This window comes from Lagenorhynchus albirostris, chromosome 11 (assembly GCF_949774975.1).
Source record: "Lagenorhynchus albirostris chromosome 11, mLagAlb1.1, whole genome shotgun sequence".
Classification (NCBI taxonomy): domain Eukaryota; kingdom Metazoa; phylum Chordata; class Mammalia; order Artiodactyla; family Delphinidae; genus Lagenorhynchus; species Lagenorhynchus albirostris.
In genome coordinates this window covers 45,727,856-45,748,655 of record NC_083105.1, presented here as the reverse complement: position 1 = coordinate 45,748,655, position 20,800 = coordinate 45,727,856, and the positions used below count along the sequence as shown (strand labels likewise).

Genomic DNA, 20,800 nt, shown 5'->3' with positions numbered 1-20,800 from the left:
CTCCTGCTTCATAAGAATATCTAAAACTACAGATTTTTCACATTTCATTAAGAAACTATCACATATTAAAAATTCAATTTCTATAAAAAGGATAATTACAAATATGTATAAACCCATTGTACAGTACTATAACCTAGATTTCCCCTTCTACCACAAGTTGGAAAGTGGAATCAGATGAAAACTAAAACAATACAGATACACTCTCAGAATTATCACTAAAGCAATTTCACGTCTCCTTTCCTTGAATCAATAAATGGCAGCAAGACCATGATGGATCTCCAAAAGCTCATGTTTATGATCACATACAATCTGAATTGCTCAGGTGTGTGACTGTATAAAAATTTTGAGAATAGCATTCATATAAGAAATATGTGACAAAATAATTAAAAGATTTAATCTTTTAAAGAAATTAAAAGGTCCTTTAAAGACCAAACAACTTAAGGAAAAACATCACACCCTATAATTTGTGGTGATCAATAGCATTAACTTTGGTACAAGGCTGCAGGTTAAAAGCCAAGCATTTTTCATTGTCTAAATCTATTCAGTGAGTTAGGAGAGTAACAAAGTGGCAAGTTCATTCATTAAGGGATACCATGTTATCCAAATCTGTCTGTTCTGAATTTCAGTTAGCAAGTAAATGACAGATCTGATAGTAACAGTTTATATGAAAGTTTATCTGAATCTAATAATTCCTGAGTTCAGCTGGTAAAAGTTCACATATTAATGAATATTTATTTTATAAGTGAATTAATCATAATTTTAAGTTTAAGCCTGGGTAAGAAACACCCCGTTTTCTCAGAGAATGAGGAAAAACCCACTTTTTCACCAAATCTTTTAAACTTAGCAAGGTTCAATATTAGTATGATTTACAGATAAAGTTTTTTCCATAAGTAACAAGGGCATATAATAAAAAGACCAAATTATTTCCTAGCTTTCATGAAAATGTTATATAAGCATAAAAAGAATATTATTAAATTATTTTCAGGTGCTCAGCAAAAAATTCATTTAACTTTGCCCAAACCAAAACTGCTTAAGAATAGGTTAATGTAAAACGTTTTAAAATGTTTGTTTCCTCATTACCAATAAAGTAAACAACAACAAAAATCACCTCTTCACTAAATATTGTCTTGTTTAGTCTAAGTTAATCCTGACCCAGAGAAGTGGCTTTGAGGTTACTGGACAGTGAAAGTAAGGTTATTATTATATCTATATGCAGACAAAACATATGATCTATTAACCTACACATCAATATTTAAGATAACCTAAAGAATTATTGATAACAAACACACACACAACTTTATCTTTTCTACTCACAGTCCAAAAACTTTGATAATCAGGAGCATATTCAACAGCTGTTTCACACATTTCCTGCACCTCCTCCTTGGTTCCTCTTTTTGAGAACAATCTGAGGTAATGACACCAAATTTCTGGATTGTCTTTGTTGTTTTCCAAAGCTCGAGCCAGAACATTTAAAGCAGAATCCAAGGACTCGGAACATAGCCTACATGTTTGAAAGAAAAAGCAGGACCATTTTTTTTAACACTTGAAGATACTTTTTAAATCAGTCTAGTTCTAATAAGTCAACTTTTTAATTCCATTTTCTATTAGAACCTACCAAGAAGTTAGAATCACCAATGACAAAGGGAGGTAGATTAAGATTTTAAATCACATCCATCCAAAACAGGTCCCGATTTCCCACTGACCCAACAATTCCCTTTTAAGTGGATGTTCAATGCGCATTTACCAGATAAAAACACAGTGTTATAAAACCACTAGATTATCAACTTCAAATGTGCTTTATGTCCATATTCAGCAATACCTTTTATGATTTCCACTGGTCTGGGAATGGGAAATGTTAAACAATTCTCCCTCAAGGCCAGCTACTACTAGCACAAAATAATCAAAGCTTTCAATATAATAGCTCTTTTCAACAGTCAAGGGCTCACTATCTCTTGGAGGAGAAAACTGTCTCTCATGATCCTATTCATAAAATAATGTACAGTTTTTTGGCCTTCACTCAGTAAATGAGTCAGAAAAGAAAACATTGTAACTTATCCTATCAACATGAAAATGACACACAAGGTAAGTTAAATAAGCACCATATTCAGGTATGTGTGATGTATTAGCATTCTGCAGTGCTACCTTAAAAAAGTTTTTATACCAAGTTTTAAGACAGAGCAGCCTGTTTAAAAAAAAAACAAAAATACCTTACTATTGTAATTCTAAAATTACAGTAATAAATATTACTCCTGGTAATAAGAGATTATTCCTGGCAATCCTATCAACAAGTAGGAGTCAAAAAACACAATTATTTAATAGGAGCTGTCATTTTTGAGATAAATTACTATTTATCTTATTTGAATACACATAATATAACACCACACACAGAAAAAAGTCAATTCACCAGAATTTAGAGTTTCTTAGACAAGCTTTAAATCTCCAAATTAAAATTAACATAAAATTTAACCTGTTCCACTGTGTCTTTATCACAATTTTATTGAGACCATGACTACCTGACGTATTAAAAAATCCAATGATTAATTCTTGGACCACTCAGAATTTACTGTTTTAACTGACACTACTTTGAAATAAGAGCCTACTTAAGTTAAAAACTGTAGCTAATTTATTACCCATACACTAAGCCAAGCACATAACTCAAGATCTAATCTTAAACTTTTTCTAATAGCTTTAAAACAATTAAGTGCTTTTGGCTTTGTCAAAAAAACAAAGACTCCATTGATAGTAGCAAGGAAACCTGATTACCAGAGATGAAATAAACTTCAAACATAAAAATATAAATGTGCACCAGTTTACACAAAGATAGAAGGGGACGTACCCCTCATTTTGATTCAAGTACTTGTATGCAAGCTTGAGCCAAAGTTGTACATGAGAAGGATTTTCAAGCACACTTGCTTCTAAATTAGCAATGTCATCAGTCTCATTTGTAAAGTATCTGACATCATCTGGAGTGACAACTGTATCCAAAGCTGGAACATTTATTCGGTTCTCTGGCTGGAAGACTATAAGAAAAAGCACTATTAGCTTCACAATTTCTCTAAATCCACAAACCCAAGAAAAAACGATTGGCCTTATCTTTAAAATAATATAAAAATCTAAAGCTCATAGCTTTAAGGTAGAGCAATCATATAGTTTATTCTCCAAACCAGGACACTTCTAAGAGTAAAAAGGGATGTTAATACAAATTACACCAGGATGACAGGTATAAACTAGGACTCTGCTGGGCAAACCAGAAGTATGATCTCTCTACTCTAAGCGTAAATGACATCAACTGATAATTCACATTCATTAAGTTTTAAGAGAAAGTTATAATAATTTATTCCATATTCCACTACATCTAAATTAGAGAAAAAGTGTTAATGTAAATAAGTACAGGAGAGCATATTTGCTAATCCACAAATAGTAGGCAATTAAATTATGCAAACTTGAGAATATAATGTAAGATGTACTCGACAATAAGACACTCATTTATACATTTCTTTGTTCACTCATTTAATTCATTCATTCTGTGAGCCTACTGCATGTCAGAAAACAAAGACTCAAAGATAAAACAAAACAGAACTCCTGCTCTCAAGAAGGACACAGGCCAGGCAGTAGTTCTCAAATGGAAGCAGCATTGCTCCCCTCTCCCCACTCAAGTAATATTTAAAGCTGTCACATTTACTAAAGGGTGATCCATGCATTTACTGGGCAGGGGTCATGAAAACAAAACATCCTGCAATATAAGGCACAGTCTTGCCCAAGGAAGAACTAATTGCCTTAAACGCCAAGCAGCATCACTTTTTTGAAAACAGAAACTTTTAAAAGGCTAGTAGATTACACCAAAAGATTAGCAAAGTGTTAGCAAAGTGTAACACGACAATTTAATGATTCTGGATCTTAAATTACTTCTTACCATACTTAATAGGTCCTGTAGACTGTTCCTCATCACTACTGAAATTATTCTCTGAAATAGGTTTTCTCCAAAACTTTGGCTTCCACTTTCTTTTATCTTTGTAGGTTGTAAATGGAGGTGCTAAAGTAGACAGGAGAAGACTGCTGGTTAACAGAACTAGTCTTTTATAGTTTTGAAGGATACCCAAATAGTACTCAAAAAGAGCTGAATTTATTCTATCATGTTACTCAGACATGGTATATATATATTTCTACATAATGCCAAAAAAATTGTTCTCATAAACTCTAAGGTCCTTTTGTGCGAGAGAAAGATACATATACTCACTATGGCCTTTACTTTCATTGACATTGCTCACAAGGAGAACAGCCATCTGGTCCATTGACATTCGATCTTTGTTTACTCCAAAAAGTTTCTCAACATATTTTTCTGAAATTAGAGCAATGCTATCTTCATAAAAAGTATAAAAAATATGGATTACAGAGATGAGGCTAATTAAAGAGTATGAAGTAAAGAATACTTTAAAAATTAAAGGTACTAGTCAAAAACACCTATGGCCTTCTAAAGGGCAGGGTCTACATTATCTTTACTACAGCAAATCCTACCATATCATGCACCCCAATGTGGACTGAAAAAAAGTATTTCCTAAAACAACCTAAGCAAGTGAAAATTAAAGTCCCTAATTAGGAATGACTAAATAGATTCAGTGATGTCACAATCACTCTGAGTTGTGATAATACTGAATTTAACAAACACTAATTCCCCTACTTCGAAAAGACTTGTAGTTTAAGGTTTAATATTTGGCACTCAATCTGGGGAAAAGCTTAACAACATTTATTCACAATGTCTGGCAGTAATCTATGCTTTCTACAGTGTCAAAGTGTATAAAGTCCTTTTTTATTTCATTGTAGAATCTGAAACTATAGTCACCTCAACTTCTAATCCTCCTCTATTTTTGAAAATAGTAAATTAAATAGGGTCTATTTTTAAATCACTGGTAATATTTCTATACTATGTTAACATATTCTTCTAAATAAAGTGAAATATTTAGATAAGCTCCGTCAAAAGAACTGTCTGCAATAATGGAAATGTCTTACATCTGCACTGTCTTACCGGTAAGCACTTACCAATACTGAGCTCAATAGTGCCTACTGAGCACCTGAAATGTGGCTAGTGTGACTGAGGAAGCCAAATTTTTATTTTAATTAACTTAGATTTAAATAGCAACACATGGCTAGTGACTACTGTACTGGACAGAGCAGATCTAGATAAAGTGTCATAGATGAATGTATTGAATTATTATGGCTATTTAAAGATGTCAACAACTGAATATAAAACTTTTAAATTGCCTAAATTCAATTTTCACTTGGGAAACAAGAGGTCTTTAAAACCTGCTGCAGCAGCAATTTCTTCATCAGTGCTTGTCTCTGAACAACCAATCAAAGACAGATTATATGACAGAATGTCCTGGAATAGCTGTTTTCGGCTAAGCGTATAGTCTTGTGTATGCTGCCTAAAATAAAATAACAACACAGAAAAGATAATCATGTATATATCAAAGCTACATAACCAAGACTGCCTTTTAAATTATAAAATGTTAACAAATAAAAACTACTCACCACTGACAATCATCATCATTACATGTTCCTGTTAAATCAAAACGGCAGAAACACTGATCTGGTTCGATCATATTACTATATGATACTGAGCTTAGGGGAAGTTTTTCCTTGGTTCGATAGTATGGACTAAATCTAAGAAGAGAGGTAGAGAGGCACATTACGATGCTCCATAAACATTCCTCAGAAATTTTTTCATTTTTTCTTTCTCAATTAAAGTTTCTATACTTTGAGCTTACTATTTATCTAATTACTTAATGCCAAAATTAACTCTAGAAAACAACCAGAATATCAAGTCATAGGGACAAACTACTTTTATACCCAGACATAAAATATCTGAAATAGGAAACAAAGAACAACAATATCCTGTATTCTAAACGTAGTGTTTTCCTACCACATAATAAAGTGGTGTATAACACTGGTATTTCTTCCACACATTACCAGCCAACCAAAAAACTAGAGAAAAAGTCTATACTACCTGGTAGGTATTGTACGATTTTACGATTAAATCATACCAATTTAATAGTCTCATAGCTTCTAAAGAGTCTTTAAAAAAAAAAGAGACAACCTCCCAAAGTTAATCATTGGAAAGTGTCAAATCAATTTTATGAAAGCTAGCCAATGCATTCCTTAGAATAACAATAAAATTAAAAAGCAAAAATTTTAAATTCTCATAAGACTCCAGTTATTTTTCCTAAAATCCTTAATAGATATAGTAATTCAGAATTCTCCACAATTTCACCAGTAGCCAGAAATTAGGATTTGATAAGAATTAGTAAACCCAAGTGTGAGTTAAATCTTAATTCCTATTTGGTTCAAGTTTGACAACAAGGCACTTAAATTTTTATATTTCCTAAAAGGACAAGTTCATTTCTGAGCAGCCATGATTCAATTTTTTTTCATGGTCATCACACATTCCAGATTAAGATATCATTAAGAACAAGGAGCAATCCTGAACCTCAAGTTTACTGAATCTTTCTTCTATACCTGTAAGACTTAAAAACTAGAAGGGGACTATGGTAGGGTCTAAACGGATATGGCTTCACTTCTGTTGTTTTACTCTGTCCTGTCACGAAATCCACATCCACAGAAATCTCCTGCAAAAGAAAAGAGAAATTTCATAAAGTAATAAAGGCTAGGGTGAATTCTAGATTTTATAAACAATATGAAATGTTCAGTTACCTGACCATGCAAAACTTTGTCTGTAATGCCTGTGGTAGTTTTTAAAATCAGTTGTTTTAAGCTATCAGCTTTTGAATATAATTTCTGCAATTCACCAATTTTTAACCCTAGAAAAAGTTCTGGTTTTTCTACTGCATTCTTAGTAGGTTTGTTTATACATTCTTTGTTAGGTGTATCAGTGTGCTTAAGGTTAGGTTTAGTAAAAGAATTGGATTCTAAGAAGGATCTTCTTCTTTCTCTGTTTGACCCAGACAAAATCTCATCATCAACATCATTTTCCTCAGTGTCCAGACTTAATTTATCTTGAGTCAGATCGTGAAGTGAGGGTTGAGGCAAAGAAAATTCAGGTTCCTCTTCCACAAGTGGACCAATATTTTGCTGTTCCTTTGCTTTAAGGGCCCTGGCTTCTTTTAGTTTCTGAATTTTCAGGGCATATTCATATTCTAGCTTTTGCAATCGTCTTTTTTCCATAGCAATTAGTTCTGCTGAATGCTTTCTTGGACTTGATATTGGAGAATTGTCCAGTCTCATCATTTTGTTAGGCTGGGGGGAAAAAATGATATCAATATTTTATACTGCTATGACTTTATAAACAATTTTTGGTAAGATAATTGTGCTATCCCTACAATACAATGCCAACATTATAAAACTAAGTCAATAATGAGACTAAAACAGTTTTACAAAAGCCTCCAACAGATTTGCTAGTTAATCTATGAGGTACCAAAAACAAACAAAACAAGTCAAAATAAACAAACAAAAAAAAGTTTCCAAATATGTGGGTGCCATTTAAAAACAAAACTTTAATCTTGGGCTTCCCTGGTGGCGCAGTGGTTGAGAGTCCGCCTGCCGATGCAGGGGACACGGGTTCGTGCCCCGGTCCAGGAAGATTCCACGTGCCGCAGAGCAGCTGGGCCCGTGAGCCATGGCCGCGGGGCCTGCGCGTCCAGAGCCTGTGCTCCGCAACGGGAGAGGCCACAACAGTGAGAGGCCCACATACCGCAAAAAACAAAAACAAAAACAAAAACAAAAAAAAAACAAAACAAACCTTTAATCTTATTCTCTTTAAATCTGCAGGGAAAAGCTTGAACTTTTTATGCATCTCTTACCCTCAAAAGAATAATTAAAACCTTCTCCTTTCAAACATTAAATATTTCTACAAACAACTCACTCCAAGGTGATCTTGTTCCAGTTTACGTTTTCCTATTTCTTTACTAGCCACTGCTTTTGCACGAGCAAGTTCTTCTCCATACTTCAGAGTCAAAGCTTTCTTAACTGTAACACGTTGTTGAACTCTGTGAATCTGAAATATAGGGTAATTCTGAGTATGTAAATCTTAGGAGAGGAAATACCTTCTTAAACATAATTTCTTTACGGTATTCAAATGAAAATTAAAAATATGCTAATATTACATCTCAGTGGAGAACAATGTATAGGTTACACATTTTGATGGCTTTGGTTTATGGTTTTATTAAAAATTTGGCCCATAAAAATGTGTAGTAAACATGGGACTACAATATTTGAATTTAAGAAAAAAACATTACTTGTTCCTGAAGCTTCTTCAAAAACATTCTGTTGACACTGAGAATTTTCTCTGTTGCCTGAAGCTGCTCTGTAAGTTTTGTAATTTTTGTTTCAGCATTTCGAACAGATTCTTTCTTCTTAGCTTCTTGCTGTACTAGATTCTTTAAAACAGATTCATCTTTCATCAAGAGAATCCTAATTGGGAAATAACAAAAGTCTTATGAACGTTTTTCTAAACTAGTGGACTGACACCATCAGAATAAAAAACTTACGAAGTAATAGCTCATTTTTAAAAATATGTTTATGATACACAGAGGTGAATATTTAGAAGAATAAAATAAGTATTCAGATAGACACTGTTAAATTTTATGAAAGCAAATATGGGTTGGCCGTTTTTTTTTTTTTGGCAGCACCACGCAGCTTGCGGGATCTTAGTTCCCCGACCAGATACTGAACCCAGGCCCTCAGCAATGAAAGTGCAGAGTCCTAACCACTGGACCACCAGAGAATTCCCTGGGTGGGATCTTTAAAAAAACAAAACAAAACATGCGTCTGAGTAATGTGAATTACAGTTGAAAAGCTATTAATAGTAACCTTCAATGTAGCCCTAAATAACTCCTGAAAAATGAGGACTTAAGAGGGCTTCCCTGGTGGCACAGTGGTTAAGAATCCGCCTGCCAATGCAGGGGTCACAGGTTCAAGCTCTGGTCCAGGAAGATCCCAAAGGCCGTGGAGCAACCAAGCCCGTGCACCACAACTACTGAGCCTGCACTATAGAGCCCATGAGCCACAACTACTGAAGCCCATGTGCCGCAACTACTGAAGCCCACGCGCCATAATGAAGAGAAGCCCCGCTCACCGCAACTAAAGAAAGCTCGCATGCAGCAACGAAGACCCAACAGCCCCCCCGCAAAAAATTAAAAACATAAAAAAACCTCAAATAAAAAAAGAAAAATGAAGACTTAAGACAGAAAATCACTATGTTTAGTTTCATTTATAACGCTCCTAATAATAAACACACAAATAAACATCTAATAAACATAATCAAGCACATTTAATTAATTTACAAACCTCTAACTCATTTTATCTAAAGCAAAGCAAAGGAGAGAAAAAGAAATCTAATTTTTAAACGATAGACAGATGTAAAGACTGGAACTGAGAAGTAAAAATCAGGACAAAAAGACAAATTTACAGATTTTCATCTTTTCAACTACTGAACATTATGATAAAAAAAAAAAATGAAGCATCTTTCCCAGAAAGATACCATATTTCAAACAGTCACAACACATGACATCTAGAATGAATCATAAAAACAGAGAATATGTGATAAAGAGAATGGGGAATAGAAAGACAAAGAATTTTTAAAAATCTTTTCATTTGTTATAAAAGTTATTAAAGAAATGGAATCTAAATGAATTTATTTTAATTTCTTTTAAAACATACACAGTACCATTTCTCGTTGATAATTTTGGAGATTTATGGTCACCACAATATTTCATCTATGAGTAACATTTTTCAGATCTCTAATATCAGGGTACATCTTAATGTTACTGCATATCATAGTTTTTGTAATAACACAATATTTGACCATGTGTCTTACTTAACAGACTAAGTAATGACTATTTCCAACAATCAAGTCTACCAATTTTAACAATAAAAATATGCTTCCAATAAAGGTCTTTAAAAAACATGCCAGAGGTTTTAAAGCCATACATAAATCTGAAGGGGAAAACTTTCTTTTGAAGTCTTGATATTTTTATTTAAACATTAATACTATTACTTCACGTAAATGTATAATTCAACAAAATGATAGCCTTCTCTAGGCCTATCAAGTATGAAAGAATTAGTAATCACACAGTATACTTATTACTGACATACACCACAAAAATATATCCCTCTAATATAGGAACACTTAGATACATGCAGTATTTAATCAGATAATGAGACTCACCTATGTTTTTTAAGTTTTGCTTCTGCATCTGTAACCTGCTTAGTAACCATTGCTATCCTGCCAATCCCATCAATTTCTACATCAGAGTTTGCTGGGGATGATGAACTTGTCTTCAGCTGATCTGATTTAATCAAACGCTGTTTCTCACGACTAAAATAATCAATAAAGATTAATAAATTATACCAAAAAATAAACTGAAATTATTTTTTAAGATGTATTCTATTTCATAAAATAAAGTAAAAATATTAACTAAGTGACTAACATATTGACTAATAACAATGATGACCAATATGCATGACCCAAGTTGGCATTCAGAGCTGATAGTGTAGTTCTCCTTTGTAACAGCTTTTATCTTTTTCTAAGCTGTTTATACCTCGGTGCATCACTGCCTTCAAGCTTATAGATGATCATCTGGCTCCCCCTCCTGTGCAAGTTCTAAAAACATTAACTCTTCATCTTGGATAAAAATCATCATCTTCATTTCCCAATGCCAATAAACTGTATACAGATTAAGCACCGAAAATAGTACACACCTTTAAAGCTAATTACATAAAATGCCACTTACTTGGCAATCTCTTCCTTTAACAATCTATATTCAATCTTCTTTTCTTCAGGCAAAGCTTCAGGTGTTCGCATGGGATCATTTTCTTTTTCAGATTTTGGAGGTACTTTCGGTTTTGAAGCTTGCTAGAAAACATTTGAAGTCAACCAGATCAAAAGCTTTTATAATCCCACACTAAGATCTATATTTTACATTATCCAGTGCACATTTATATATTTAGAAATAAATATCTTCATCATTATTTTCTATTCCGTTTAAAAAAACACAGTGCTGGCCATTAACCACCAAATTAATTGTACAATCCCAGTAAGTAGTCAAGACTTATGGTTTGAAAATAATTGAACTATTTCATATCTAAGCAACTGTTGCAATTAGGAATAGGGATAAAAGTTGTATTTAGGTGATACACTTTGATAAAAACACTATTTTCTGGTAATATAACAAAATTCCAAAACAATAAATTTCCTTAGTACAGAGGACAATTATCCACACAATTTTACTATTTTGAAAAAAGTGACAGTCAACTGGAAACAAAAAAAAAGGAGTTTTTTAATAGTTAAACCTATCTAAATTTATACACACTTCATTATATAAACTCCTAATAATACAAACACTTATTTGTATTATTTATAATTTCCATAATTCTTATTTATATTTCCATAATTCGATATATTAAAAATCTAAACCTCTAAGGTCTAATTTCCAGGAAAAACAAACAAACTTTAATGATTGTCAATAAATCTTTGCATCTTTCATTACTGCACTCACCTCAGCAGTTCGTCTTGCTTCTTTAATCATGGACTCCAATCCACCAAAAACACTATTGGTTGACTTGGATGCCTCTCCATCAGATTCACTATCATCGGAATCATTTAGGGTTACAACCACTGATTTATGCTTTGGAAGCTGCAAAGACAGTATATTTGTTACTCTTGATGACAGAAGTATCTCTATCCTTTTCTTGGCTCTACCACAATTAGCTTCATGACCTTGAACAAGTCACTTTATCTGTACGAATTTAAATTCATAAAAATAATGGGTTTCAAGCAGACAGTCTATGGTTCCTCCTGTTTATATTGTATTAATTGACTTACTTTGTCCCACTCCACAGATACTGGTTATATCCAAAAACATAAAAATATTCTATTGATTATATTCTCAGTCTCTCTAGATACTACTATCATCACTTTCTTCATTAAGTTTTATTTTCTCCAACTTTCTATAAAGAACCATAATGCAATCTAAATTAACCTTTTAAAGCCAAAGAAAAAATTAATAATTCTACATTATTATTAATAAATCTTTTTGGCTTTTGTGCTTATATATGGAGAATAAGTTTACCGAACAGAGGCAAGATTTCAACTTGGCTTTGCTCCATTTATTTTACTTTAAACCCATTAGAAAACAAGGTAGAAATAAATTGTCATTTCAATCTCCTTAATAAACATTGAAAAACATCATAAGTTCTTCCATTATAGTACAGTCATTAATTGAAAAATTATGAGCCAAGATGGGAGAAATAAAAAATATATATAATTTGCTAAAACTGACTAGACAGAAAATCTAAATGGACCAAGTTATATGGAACAAAAACTGAGGAAATGGCAAAAAATACCTCTCTGAGGAAAATAATGCTTCCCAAAAAATATTATCATGAACTCTACCAGTTTACAAGTGAAGAAGCTGCTCCCATTTCACTATTAATAAATAAAAAATAATACATATATGTTTGTATATAATAAACTAGGAGTTAGGGAATAGGACAGCAAAACTGCAGACAAATTTCTCACAAGCTGTTTAAATAACAGTAAGACTAATTATTTTGTTTGTTTTTACCGAGATCACAGTTCGTGGAAGACGAGGTCCTCTGTGAAACTTTGGGTTCTGTATCCTAGGCTGAGATACTGTATTAATACTGACTATCGACAGATTGCTTCTTGGCACAGGCTGTGAATTGTTCAGAACTGGAGGTGAAGGTGGGTCACTATTACTGGATGTTTCCTAAAGAAGAAAGAGACAGATATGAAGCAATTTTAAATGAAAAGAAATTTCTGTCCCTTTAAAGGTCTTGAGCAAAGTACTATCAGACTTATCCCCACTTTACTGAAAAGCCCAATGAATCCCAAACTAGCAGAGAAAAGTAGGGCTACCTAAAACTAAGCTCAATAGCACCACCTAGAGGTTCAGGTACCTAAATTACCTCTGGCTTGAAAGCTCTTTTATTCGCTAGAGATTTAAGTAGCTCTTCTCGGAGCAGCATTTCTTCCTCTTCTTCCTCATCTGCAAAAGGTGGTTTTGGAGGCTGTTCTGGATCTTCAGGTGGAAGAGGTGGTAAAGGTGGTAGAGGAGGTAGAGGTTCAAGAGAAACACACAAGCCTTCCACATAAGGCTGGCTCAAAGGTGGTATTGACTAGTTGTTTTTAAAAAAGAAGAAATAATAATTACTATGCAAATTTTACCCATTCCAAGTGTTTATCATTAGAGTAACATTAAATTAGAAAAAGGTATACAGGTTATTACTTTACTGTAAGCATAAGTGAACTAAGAATACTGGAAATCTCAAAACTAACCAAATCCAATATTCAGCCATGAAAAAGTATAATTTTTACAAAAAATCAACAATATTTGAAACATTTAATTTATAAACTTAAAAATAGAGAAATCAAACTTTACAGTGTCTATCTGCCTAGATGACTACCTGAAAACAAACAGATAACAAAAAATCAGATACAACACTTAAGTAAAAATCAAAACTTAGGAACCAAAGGGATTCTGGGTGGGCGTAGTCTAGAGTATCTCAAGAATTAATTGTAAAGAAGAGTCACCACTACCCTCATAAAATCCTTGTGAAATGGCTTCTTCGAGATTATCTATAAAGGCAATTTTACCCAAATCCTTGAATTTGCACATATTTTTGCTTCAAAGACTTTCCAGTATTTCCCTTGGCATATAGAACAATTCAAGGAAGAAAGAAAAAATAAAAATGTTTCTCTCTCACTCTCTGCTCTAATATTCCCCTCATCTTCAACTTCCTAGGAGGACACCAGATATCTACCTAGGAACTGTGAAATGGCAAGGTCCCCACTAACCTATTAAGAGAGATCCAGTGTGACCTCTAGGTTCTCTCATCTGAAATAACTTCAGAAATTTTACTTTGTGATCCCCCACTTCCTTTTTTTTCTTTCTTTTTTTTTTTTAACAGGGGACTGGCAGTTCTTTCAAAAGGTAGGGAAAAGAAATTAACTTGCATAGACAATGCTTTTCTTTTACTGAATTTTCAAATTAAAAGTAACTATTTAATCAAAAGAGGAGAAAGGAAAAAAGTTTCTAGAAGCACCTTAATGCACTTAAATCCCAATTCCCCCTAAAAAAAATCCAAAACAATAGATAATTCTTACTCTGCTTCGGAATACATTTTCTGAGGAACAAAGAGGAACAAAGAGAAGAAAGAAGGAAACATACTAAGTACTGAAAGAAAGTCAACATGAGATTAAAAATTAGCTATGACCGCCTGGAGGGGTGGGAGGGAGGGAGACACAAGAGGGAAGAGATATGGGAACATATGTATATGTATAACTGATTCACTTTGTTATAAAGCAGAAACTAACACACCATTGTAAAGCAATTATACCCCAATAAAGATATTAAAAAAAAAATTAGCTACGAAAAAAATCTACCAAATGGATAGTCTGCCAATAACTAATCAACTGTTTATTCCCTAGATTTCATAGCTATTAATTCTGATAAGCAATTTTGATTTTACGCTCTCTTCAAACCTAACAATTAATTACAGGCCAGCTTTTCCAAAACAAATTAGAAAAGACATAAGGCTACAAAATTTTCGTAGAAATCATATCAATTCTCACTTACAGAAACCTGAGGTGGTGGAGGCAAAGAAACAGATGGTGCCGGAGAAAAATACCCCAATGAACATTCAGAGAAGAACGGTGGTTGCACTGGTGAAGGAGCTGTAAAAAAAATTTTTGTAAGAGTTTAATAATAGATGTATTTCAATAGGAATAAATTAAATTTATGATATTTTTGAAGAAATAAAATTGCATCTAAGTAGAGTACAAGTGAGATTTTATTAATCTCCAATAAAATATTTGACTTCCATGAGACCACCTCCTTATTGTCCTTATATCATTACAAAATCAGCCATCCGCTTACGCTGATATTTAGTCCCTCAAAACTCTCTACTTTGCTCTACTTTTCACCTAGTGGTGGTAACAGGGAATAGAGCAGGAAAGGCTAGAAACACACTTTTTTTTTTTGGAAATAAACATACTTTTTAAGAAATAGTAAAACAAAAAATTCCCCTGAATCTGCCAAAGTGTCCTAACCAAAGGAAAACAGTGATGTGGTGACTCCATTCCTCCCTTCATGTGGAGAAAAGTGAAGAAATGGACTATTTAAATTGGATAGAAAGCAAACAGGACTAGGAATGAAAAGAATTACCCACTGTATTTAATTATTAAAGTGTACACTTTTTCACATTTTAATAATTCTGGGGAATTCCCTGGTGGTCCAGCGGCTAAGACTCCCAATGCAGGGGGCCCAGGTTTGGTCCCTGGTGAGGGAACTAGATCCCACATGCCACAACTAAGAGTTTGCATGCTGCAACAAGAAGATCCCACATGCTGCAACTAAGACCCTGACGCAGCCAAATAAATAAATAAATAAACATTAATAATTCTGAAATAGTTACTGATGCATCTCAGTTAAATTGTTAGCATTTCTTCCTTGGCAGCAGCTAAAAATATTGATAATTGCACTTTTTACTGTCAGTGGTTTCTTTAGACTCACTGAAATCTGGCAGATTCAAAGACTACTCTTGCTACTCAATAACCATACAACCTTAGGGAAAACTAAAATTTCTTCTTTGTCCCCGTTGTCTCTCAAGTCAATATGGATATTAACCACATGCCTTATATGGGGCTGACCTGTGGCCCAAATGATGCCATTTGACTATACACTGACCTTTAGAACACTTTACTTCTTAAAAACATAAATATTTGTAATGAATACGGCAAAAAGTTAAAATTTACAAAACTGAGTAGAGTACATTCTCTGTATAATAATTTTTTACAAAATTCTTTTAAGAGGGTAGATCATAAAATTATTTTATAGAAAGAGTAATAATAATATTGTCAATACTTGGGAACTACAATGAATCATCTCCAAGAACCTGGAAATATGAAAATTAAAGATTGACCAAAGAGAATTAAACTATGAAATCAAAATACAAGATTATTAAATATGGACCGAAACATAGTAACCTGAAAATGAGCACTTTTATTAACATTACCAAATCATACAGATTTTGCCTTCTCTCTAGGCACACTAAAGTAGAATTCTAGTTTAATTTGGTCTCACAATATGACCACTGGAAGAAAAACACTGATCATGTGGCCTTGCAGGTAAGTATTCTAGTTCCTAGAACACCAACTGCATTTGGTTGTCTGCCTCAGTCTTATGTGTGTTAATTAGTAAGAGAACAGGTCTCTCACAGCTGATCACCACTGAATATCAACTAAAGCGAGCCTCTAGCCCGCAAGGATGGTCATACCCTAAAATGTGCAATCTAACTGAGGTACAGCCCTAACAGTTCTAACCAGCTGATCCTAAGACACCACTAGTATCACTTTCCATCTCCCTATTCCTACAGAGTATCATCAGTGGAAGGAGGAAGGAAGCCTAAAATCAAGAAAGATCCCCCCCACTTTTTTTAACTAAAGCGAAGAATGCCTTAGATACAAAGATACTTAAGAAAGCAAAGGTTTGTTTATATGTTTTTTAAAACAGTGTTCTCACCTTTCCCACAATATTCACTTTTTAGATCACATAGTTAACAGTAAAACACTGCCTTCTTATTAAAATGCTATATAGAAAGAAATACTTAGAAATAAAGGTTAATATTACACATTTGAGGTTTGCTCTTGAATTATTTGTAACACCAAATAATGTCTATGGTTGTACAGCCCACCAGCAAATCTCACTTTCATTACACATTTCTTGCAAGGTTTTGGGTAGCTTTGTTACGATTTTCTACTTAATAATTGTGAACATGCATATGTTTTAAGGTTTAGCTCATACCTGGAGAATTGGTTTCACTATCTGTATCCATAGCAACTTCTTCATAGTTATCATATTGATAAATGCCTCCTCCACTATCAGTAGGTTGCTTATCTAAGGATCGTCTCAGGTCAGGGTCTGAGGACTAATTACACAAGATTTTTTTTTAGTTTCACAATATTTTCTGTCTTAATCTATTCTTAGGCTAGAAATTACAAAACAATTAATAGTTATATTTTATGTAGAACAGTATCAATAATCATGATGATCCAGTTAGAACTGCCTATCACATCTGATTGGGGAAATTCAACACACATGACAGGTACACTGTGGTTGACATTTTACAACTGTCAGAAAATGAAACTAGCAAGTACTATATATACAGATGAAATCTCCCAGAGTGAGCTGAGCCACTAAATAATCAGCTATTCCTCTAGAAAATAAGATGACCCTAAGCTCATAAATACTAATAGCCTCTCTCTGTAAGCTAAGAAATCAGATAAATGAATTCAAGTTTTATGTAATCAAAACTATATTTAGAATATTGCCCAAATAATCGTTAACATTTTAGTTATGAATAAACTAATGATAACTGAAGACTAAAAACTCTTGTCATATGCTCGTATGTTTTCTTTTTTTTTTTTACTTCTTAAAATGTTCCACTCGGAGACAGTTTATAACAAATTGAAAACTAGCAAAAACTATCTGGGGCTTCCCTGGTGGTGCAGTGGTTGACAGTCCGCCTGCCGATGCAGGGGACGCTGGTTCGTGCCCCGGTCCGGGAGGATCCCACATGCCGCAGAGCAGCTGGGGCCGTGAGCCATGACCGCTGAGCCTGCGCGTCCAGAGCCTGTGCTCTGCAACGGGAGAGGCCACAACAGTGAGAGGCCCGCGTACCGCAAAATTAAAAAAAACTATCCAGATGGATATAAGAGTAACATACAACTATTAATACAATACTTCTCTAAAAAAAGATTCTATCAAAGTGCTTTCTGGAAGTTCAAAGTATGAATACTTATATATTCCTTACTTAAGCAAACCTAACTCTTGACTTGCTACAATTAAATAGCTCTTATTCTTAAATATCCCTCTATTCTTTAATAATACACCCACGAGTGTATGAGACTACACTCGTGAGTGTATTATTAAAGCTCAGAATTCTGAAATTTGTCACTGCTAATAGCAGTAGATCAGTATTAAATCTCCAGTTTACTTCCTAACACCATCCATAAAAGAAAATGACTTAGTCATTATCAATGACTTATACATAATAAAGGCTCACAAATGCTTGATAACTAAAGTCACATGCACTAACGCTATGACTATATGACGATTTAACTTTCTTTAAAATAGTCCATATCGGGCTTCCCTGGTGGCGCAGTGGTTGGGAGTCCGCCTGCCGATGCAGGGGACACGGGTTCAAGCCCTGGTCCGGGAAGATCCCACATGCCACGGAGTGGCTGGGCCCGTGAGCCATGGCCACTGAGCCTGCACGTCCGGAGCCTGTGCTCCGCGACAGGAGAGGCCTGCGTACCGCCAAAAAAAAAAAAAAAAGTCCATATCAATTAATCATGACACATTTCTAATTCTACATTACTAAAAAATGGAAAACTAATAGGGAACAGTCATTTTAAGAATAAGTCCTCACTACAACTCAGTAATGCTACTTTCTTCTAAACAGAAAATGACAAAAAAGTCAAAAGGAAGCTTTTCTAACCATAATATTAGCCTTTCATTTCTTTTATTTCTAATATCTATAACTATAAAAACGACTCATTCTCAATTATAACCTACCTTCCCTTCTTCCCAAGAGTTATTTATATAATGAGCTCTATCAAACAAAAGAATGTAATACTTTTTCTTAGTTGACTGAATTTATGAAATAAGACTATAAGGACAGTTAAATTTGAGTAATATTTTGATTTTGTATTTTTGAACTCCTTACTTTACTCCTTGATCGCCTCTTTCCACCAACCAATTTCATGAATCGATTGTATTGCTCTTCCTGATTTGAGAGATCTCGAATTTTTCTGATTTCTTCTTCTCTTTTCCTTCTCTCTTCTTCTTCAGCTTGTTTCCGTTGATCCTCTTCTTTCTGTCTTTCCTGTTCTTTTTGTTGTTGTAGTTTCTTCCATGCCTTTGTTTGCTGCTTCCTCAATGCTTGTTTAGCTTTAAATAAAAAATATAGAAACATCAGTATCTATTAGAGTTAGAATTTTCTAGAAGATAAAAGAAAATAAGAGCTTTAACATTTTTTTTCATTATTAAGTCATATATACAGCTGCTCCTCTAAGTTCATTTATATACGATTATACTTTAGTCAGAATATAATTCTCAGCTCAAAACTTTCTGAATTAAAATCTAAAAACCATACTGATATAGGAAATCAATTAAAAGAATTTAACAGAAATGATCACCTGTAGTGCTAACTTTTTTGGCCGAATGTGTTTTTGTACTGGTTTTAACTTTCTGCTGTACAGTTTTCATCTTAGTCAGCTTTTCTTTGCTTTCTTTCATCACCTGCTGTTCTTTTTGTTGCCATTTTTTACTGGCTGACTGAAGAGCCAAAAGACGAAGCTGCAATTCAGATAGCTCCTCTTCATCTTCACCAAGCTTCTTTAAAAAAAGAAACAGTTGCCATTTAAAGATTCTATTATTTGACTTTAAACATATTACCAAGTCAAATCTTTTATAACATCAGTTAGTTAGTTTTAAGGCAAATACTTAAATGGTAAATATTAATACAAATAAAATAAGGAAACTGAATAACTTACCATAGCCCTATACTCTAATTCAGTCCCTGTAATACAAACAGAAGATCAATCTGTAGAGGGTATGTGTTTATATGTAAGTGTGAAGGGTTAGAAGGGGAGAGTACAACTGATGATGAAAAAAAAAAGTTAAGGGTTAGAGATTGGCATTTAACTGCCTCCCAAACAGGAGTAGAAATCTGATGGCAGTGAATGCAAGAAGAAATCAACCCAGGGGAGGTAAGGAATGAAGAACGAAGTGGTTCCATAATCATGTGTACTTGTACTAGCCTTACAAGTACTACACAGAACAGGCACAGTGAATGTCAAGATACAAATTTGCAAACTTTTTAAAATATATATTTTATAAATCTTTTATAAATCTTTAAATCAGTTTTTTTTTTAAGAAGACATTGATGAAGCATGGTGTTTTTTTTTTTAAGATGTTGGGGGTAGGAGTTTATCAATTAATTAATTAATTTTTGCTGTGTTGGGTCTTCGTTTCTGTGCGAGGGCTTTCTCTAGCTGTAGCAAGCAGGGGCCACTCTTCATCACGGTGCGTGGGCCTCTCACTATCGCAGCCTCTCTGGTTGCGGAGCACAGGCTCCAGACTTGCAGGCTCAGTAGTTGTGGCTCACGGGCCTAGTTGCTCCGCAGCATGTGGGATCCTCCCAGACCAGGGCGCGAACCCGTGTCCCCTGCATTAGCAGGCAGATTCTCAACCACTGCACCACCAGGGAAGCCCCCTTTAAATCAGTTTTAAAGGAAAAAATATGTAAAGATTTGCTTATATTAGAGCATTCCATGTTCTAAAGCTACAGATATTTATCTGAATATTGAAAATATTTTGAACACCCAAGACTTCTTCAGGGAAGCTAAAACAGGAAAACAGTTTAGGAACAAATGTATGAGAACTTTTTTTCAATTGAAGCAACTTCTTAATTTTTTCACTCCACTTTTTTTGAGTTAACTTTTAAAATTATTCTATTCTGTACATTTTAGCTAAAATATAACTGAAAATGTCAGGCAACCTAAGCAGAGGTTCTAAATTGGAGTCCATGAGACTTTAGTGGGAGAGAGATAAGGAGTCCTTTGGCATCCCCACTCCTTGAAGTTAAATACAAAGCTGTATGTGTTTTTCCTTTATGTGTATATATGGAAAAGGAGGGGCGACTCAAAAGAGGCTAAGACTCAAGAAGGTTAAGGCCCGCTTACCTAGTAACTTTCCCTTAT

The 20,800-nt window shown here is 33.9% G+C and overlaps 1 protein-coding gene across 2 annotated transcripts in view; it reads right to left on the bottom strand.

Annotated features, from left to right (window-relative positions):
• Positions 1–20,800, bottom strand: part of ZFC3H1 (zinc finger C3H1-type containing) — a 49,372-nt gene that overhangs the window by 14,063 nt on the left and 14,509 nt on the right. The window contains exons 4-22 of one of the 2 annotated variants that reach the window (XM_060165320.1): positions 19,235–19,433; positions 18,763–18,986; positions 16,839–16,962; positions 14,613–14,710; positions 12,943–13,152; positions 12,579–12,743; positions 11,511–11,648; positions 10,746–10,867; positions 10,181–10,330; positions 8,250–8,424; positions 7,877–8,008; positions 6,709–7,251; positions 6,514–6,623; positions 5,530–5,661; positions 5,302–5,423; positions 4,238–4,360; positions 3,914–4,033; positions 2,837–3,020; positions 1,315–1,501 (exon numbers count right to left, since the gene is read on the bottom strand). In XM_060165320.1, the coding sequence (XP_060021303.1) occupies positions 1,315–1,501; positions 2,837–3,020; positions 3,914–4,033; positions 4,238–4,360; positions 5,302–5,423; positions 5,530–5,661; positions 6,514–6,623; positions 6,709–7,251; positions 7,877–8,008; positions 8,250–8,424; positions 10,181–10,330; positions 10,746–10,867; positions 11,511–11,648; positions 12,579–12,743; positions 12,943–13,152; positions 14,613–14,710; positions 16,839–16,962; positions 18,763–18,986; positions 19,235–19,433 (3,258 nt within the window). The remainder of the gene's footprint in view (positions 1–1,314; positions 1,502–2,836; positions 3,021–3,913; positions 4,034–4,237; positions 4,361–5,301; positions 5,424–5,529; positions 5,662–6,513; positions 6,624–6,708; positions 7,252–7,876; positions 8,009–8,249; positions 8,425–10,180; positions 10,331–10,745; positions 10,868–11,510; positions 11,649–12,578; positions 12,744–12,942; positions 13,153–14,612; positions 14,711–16,838; positions 16,963–18,762; positions 18,987–19,234; positions 19,434–20,800) is intronic. The other variant, XM_060165321.1, reaches the window with a different exon arrangement.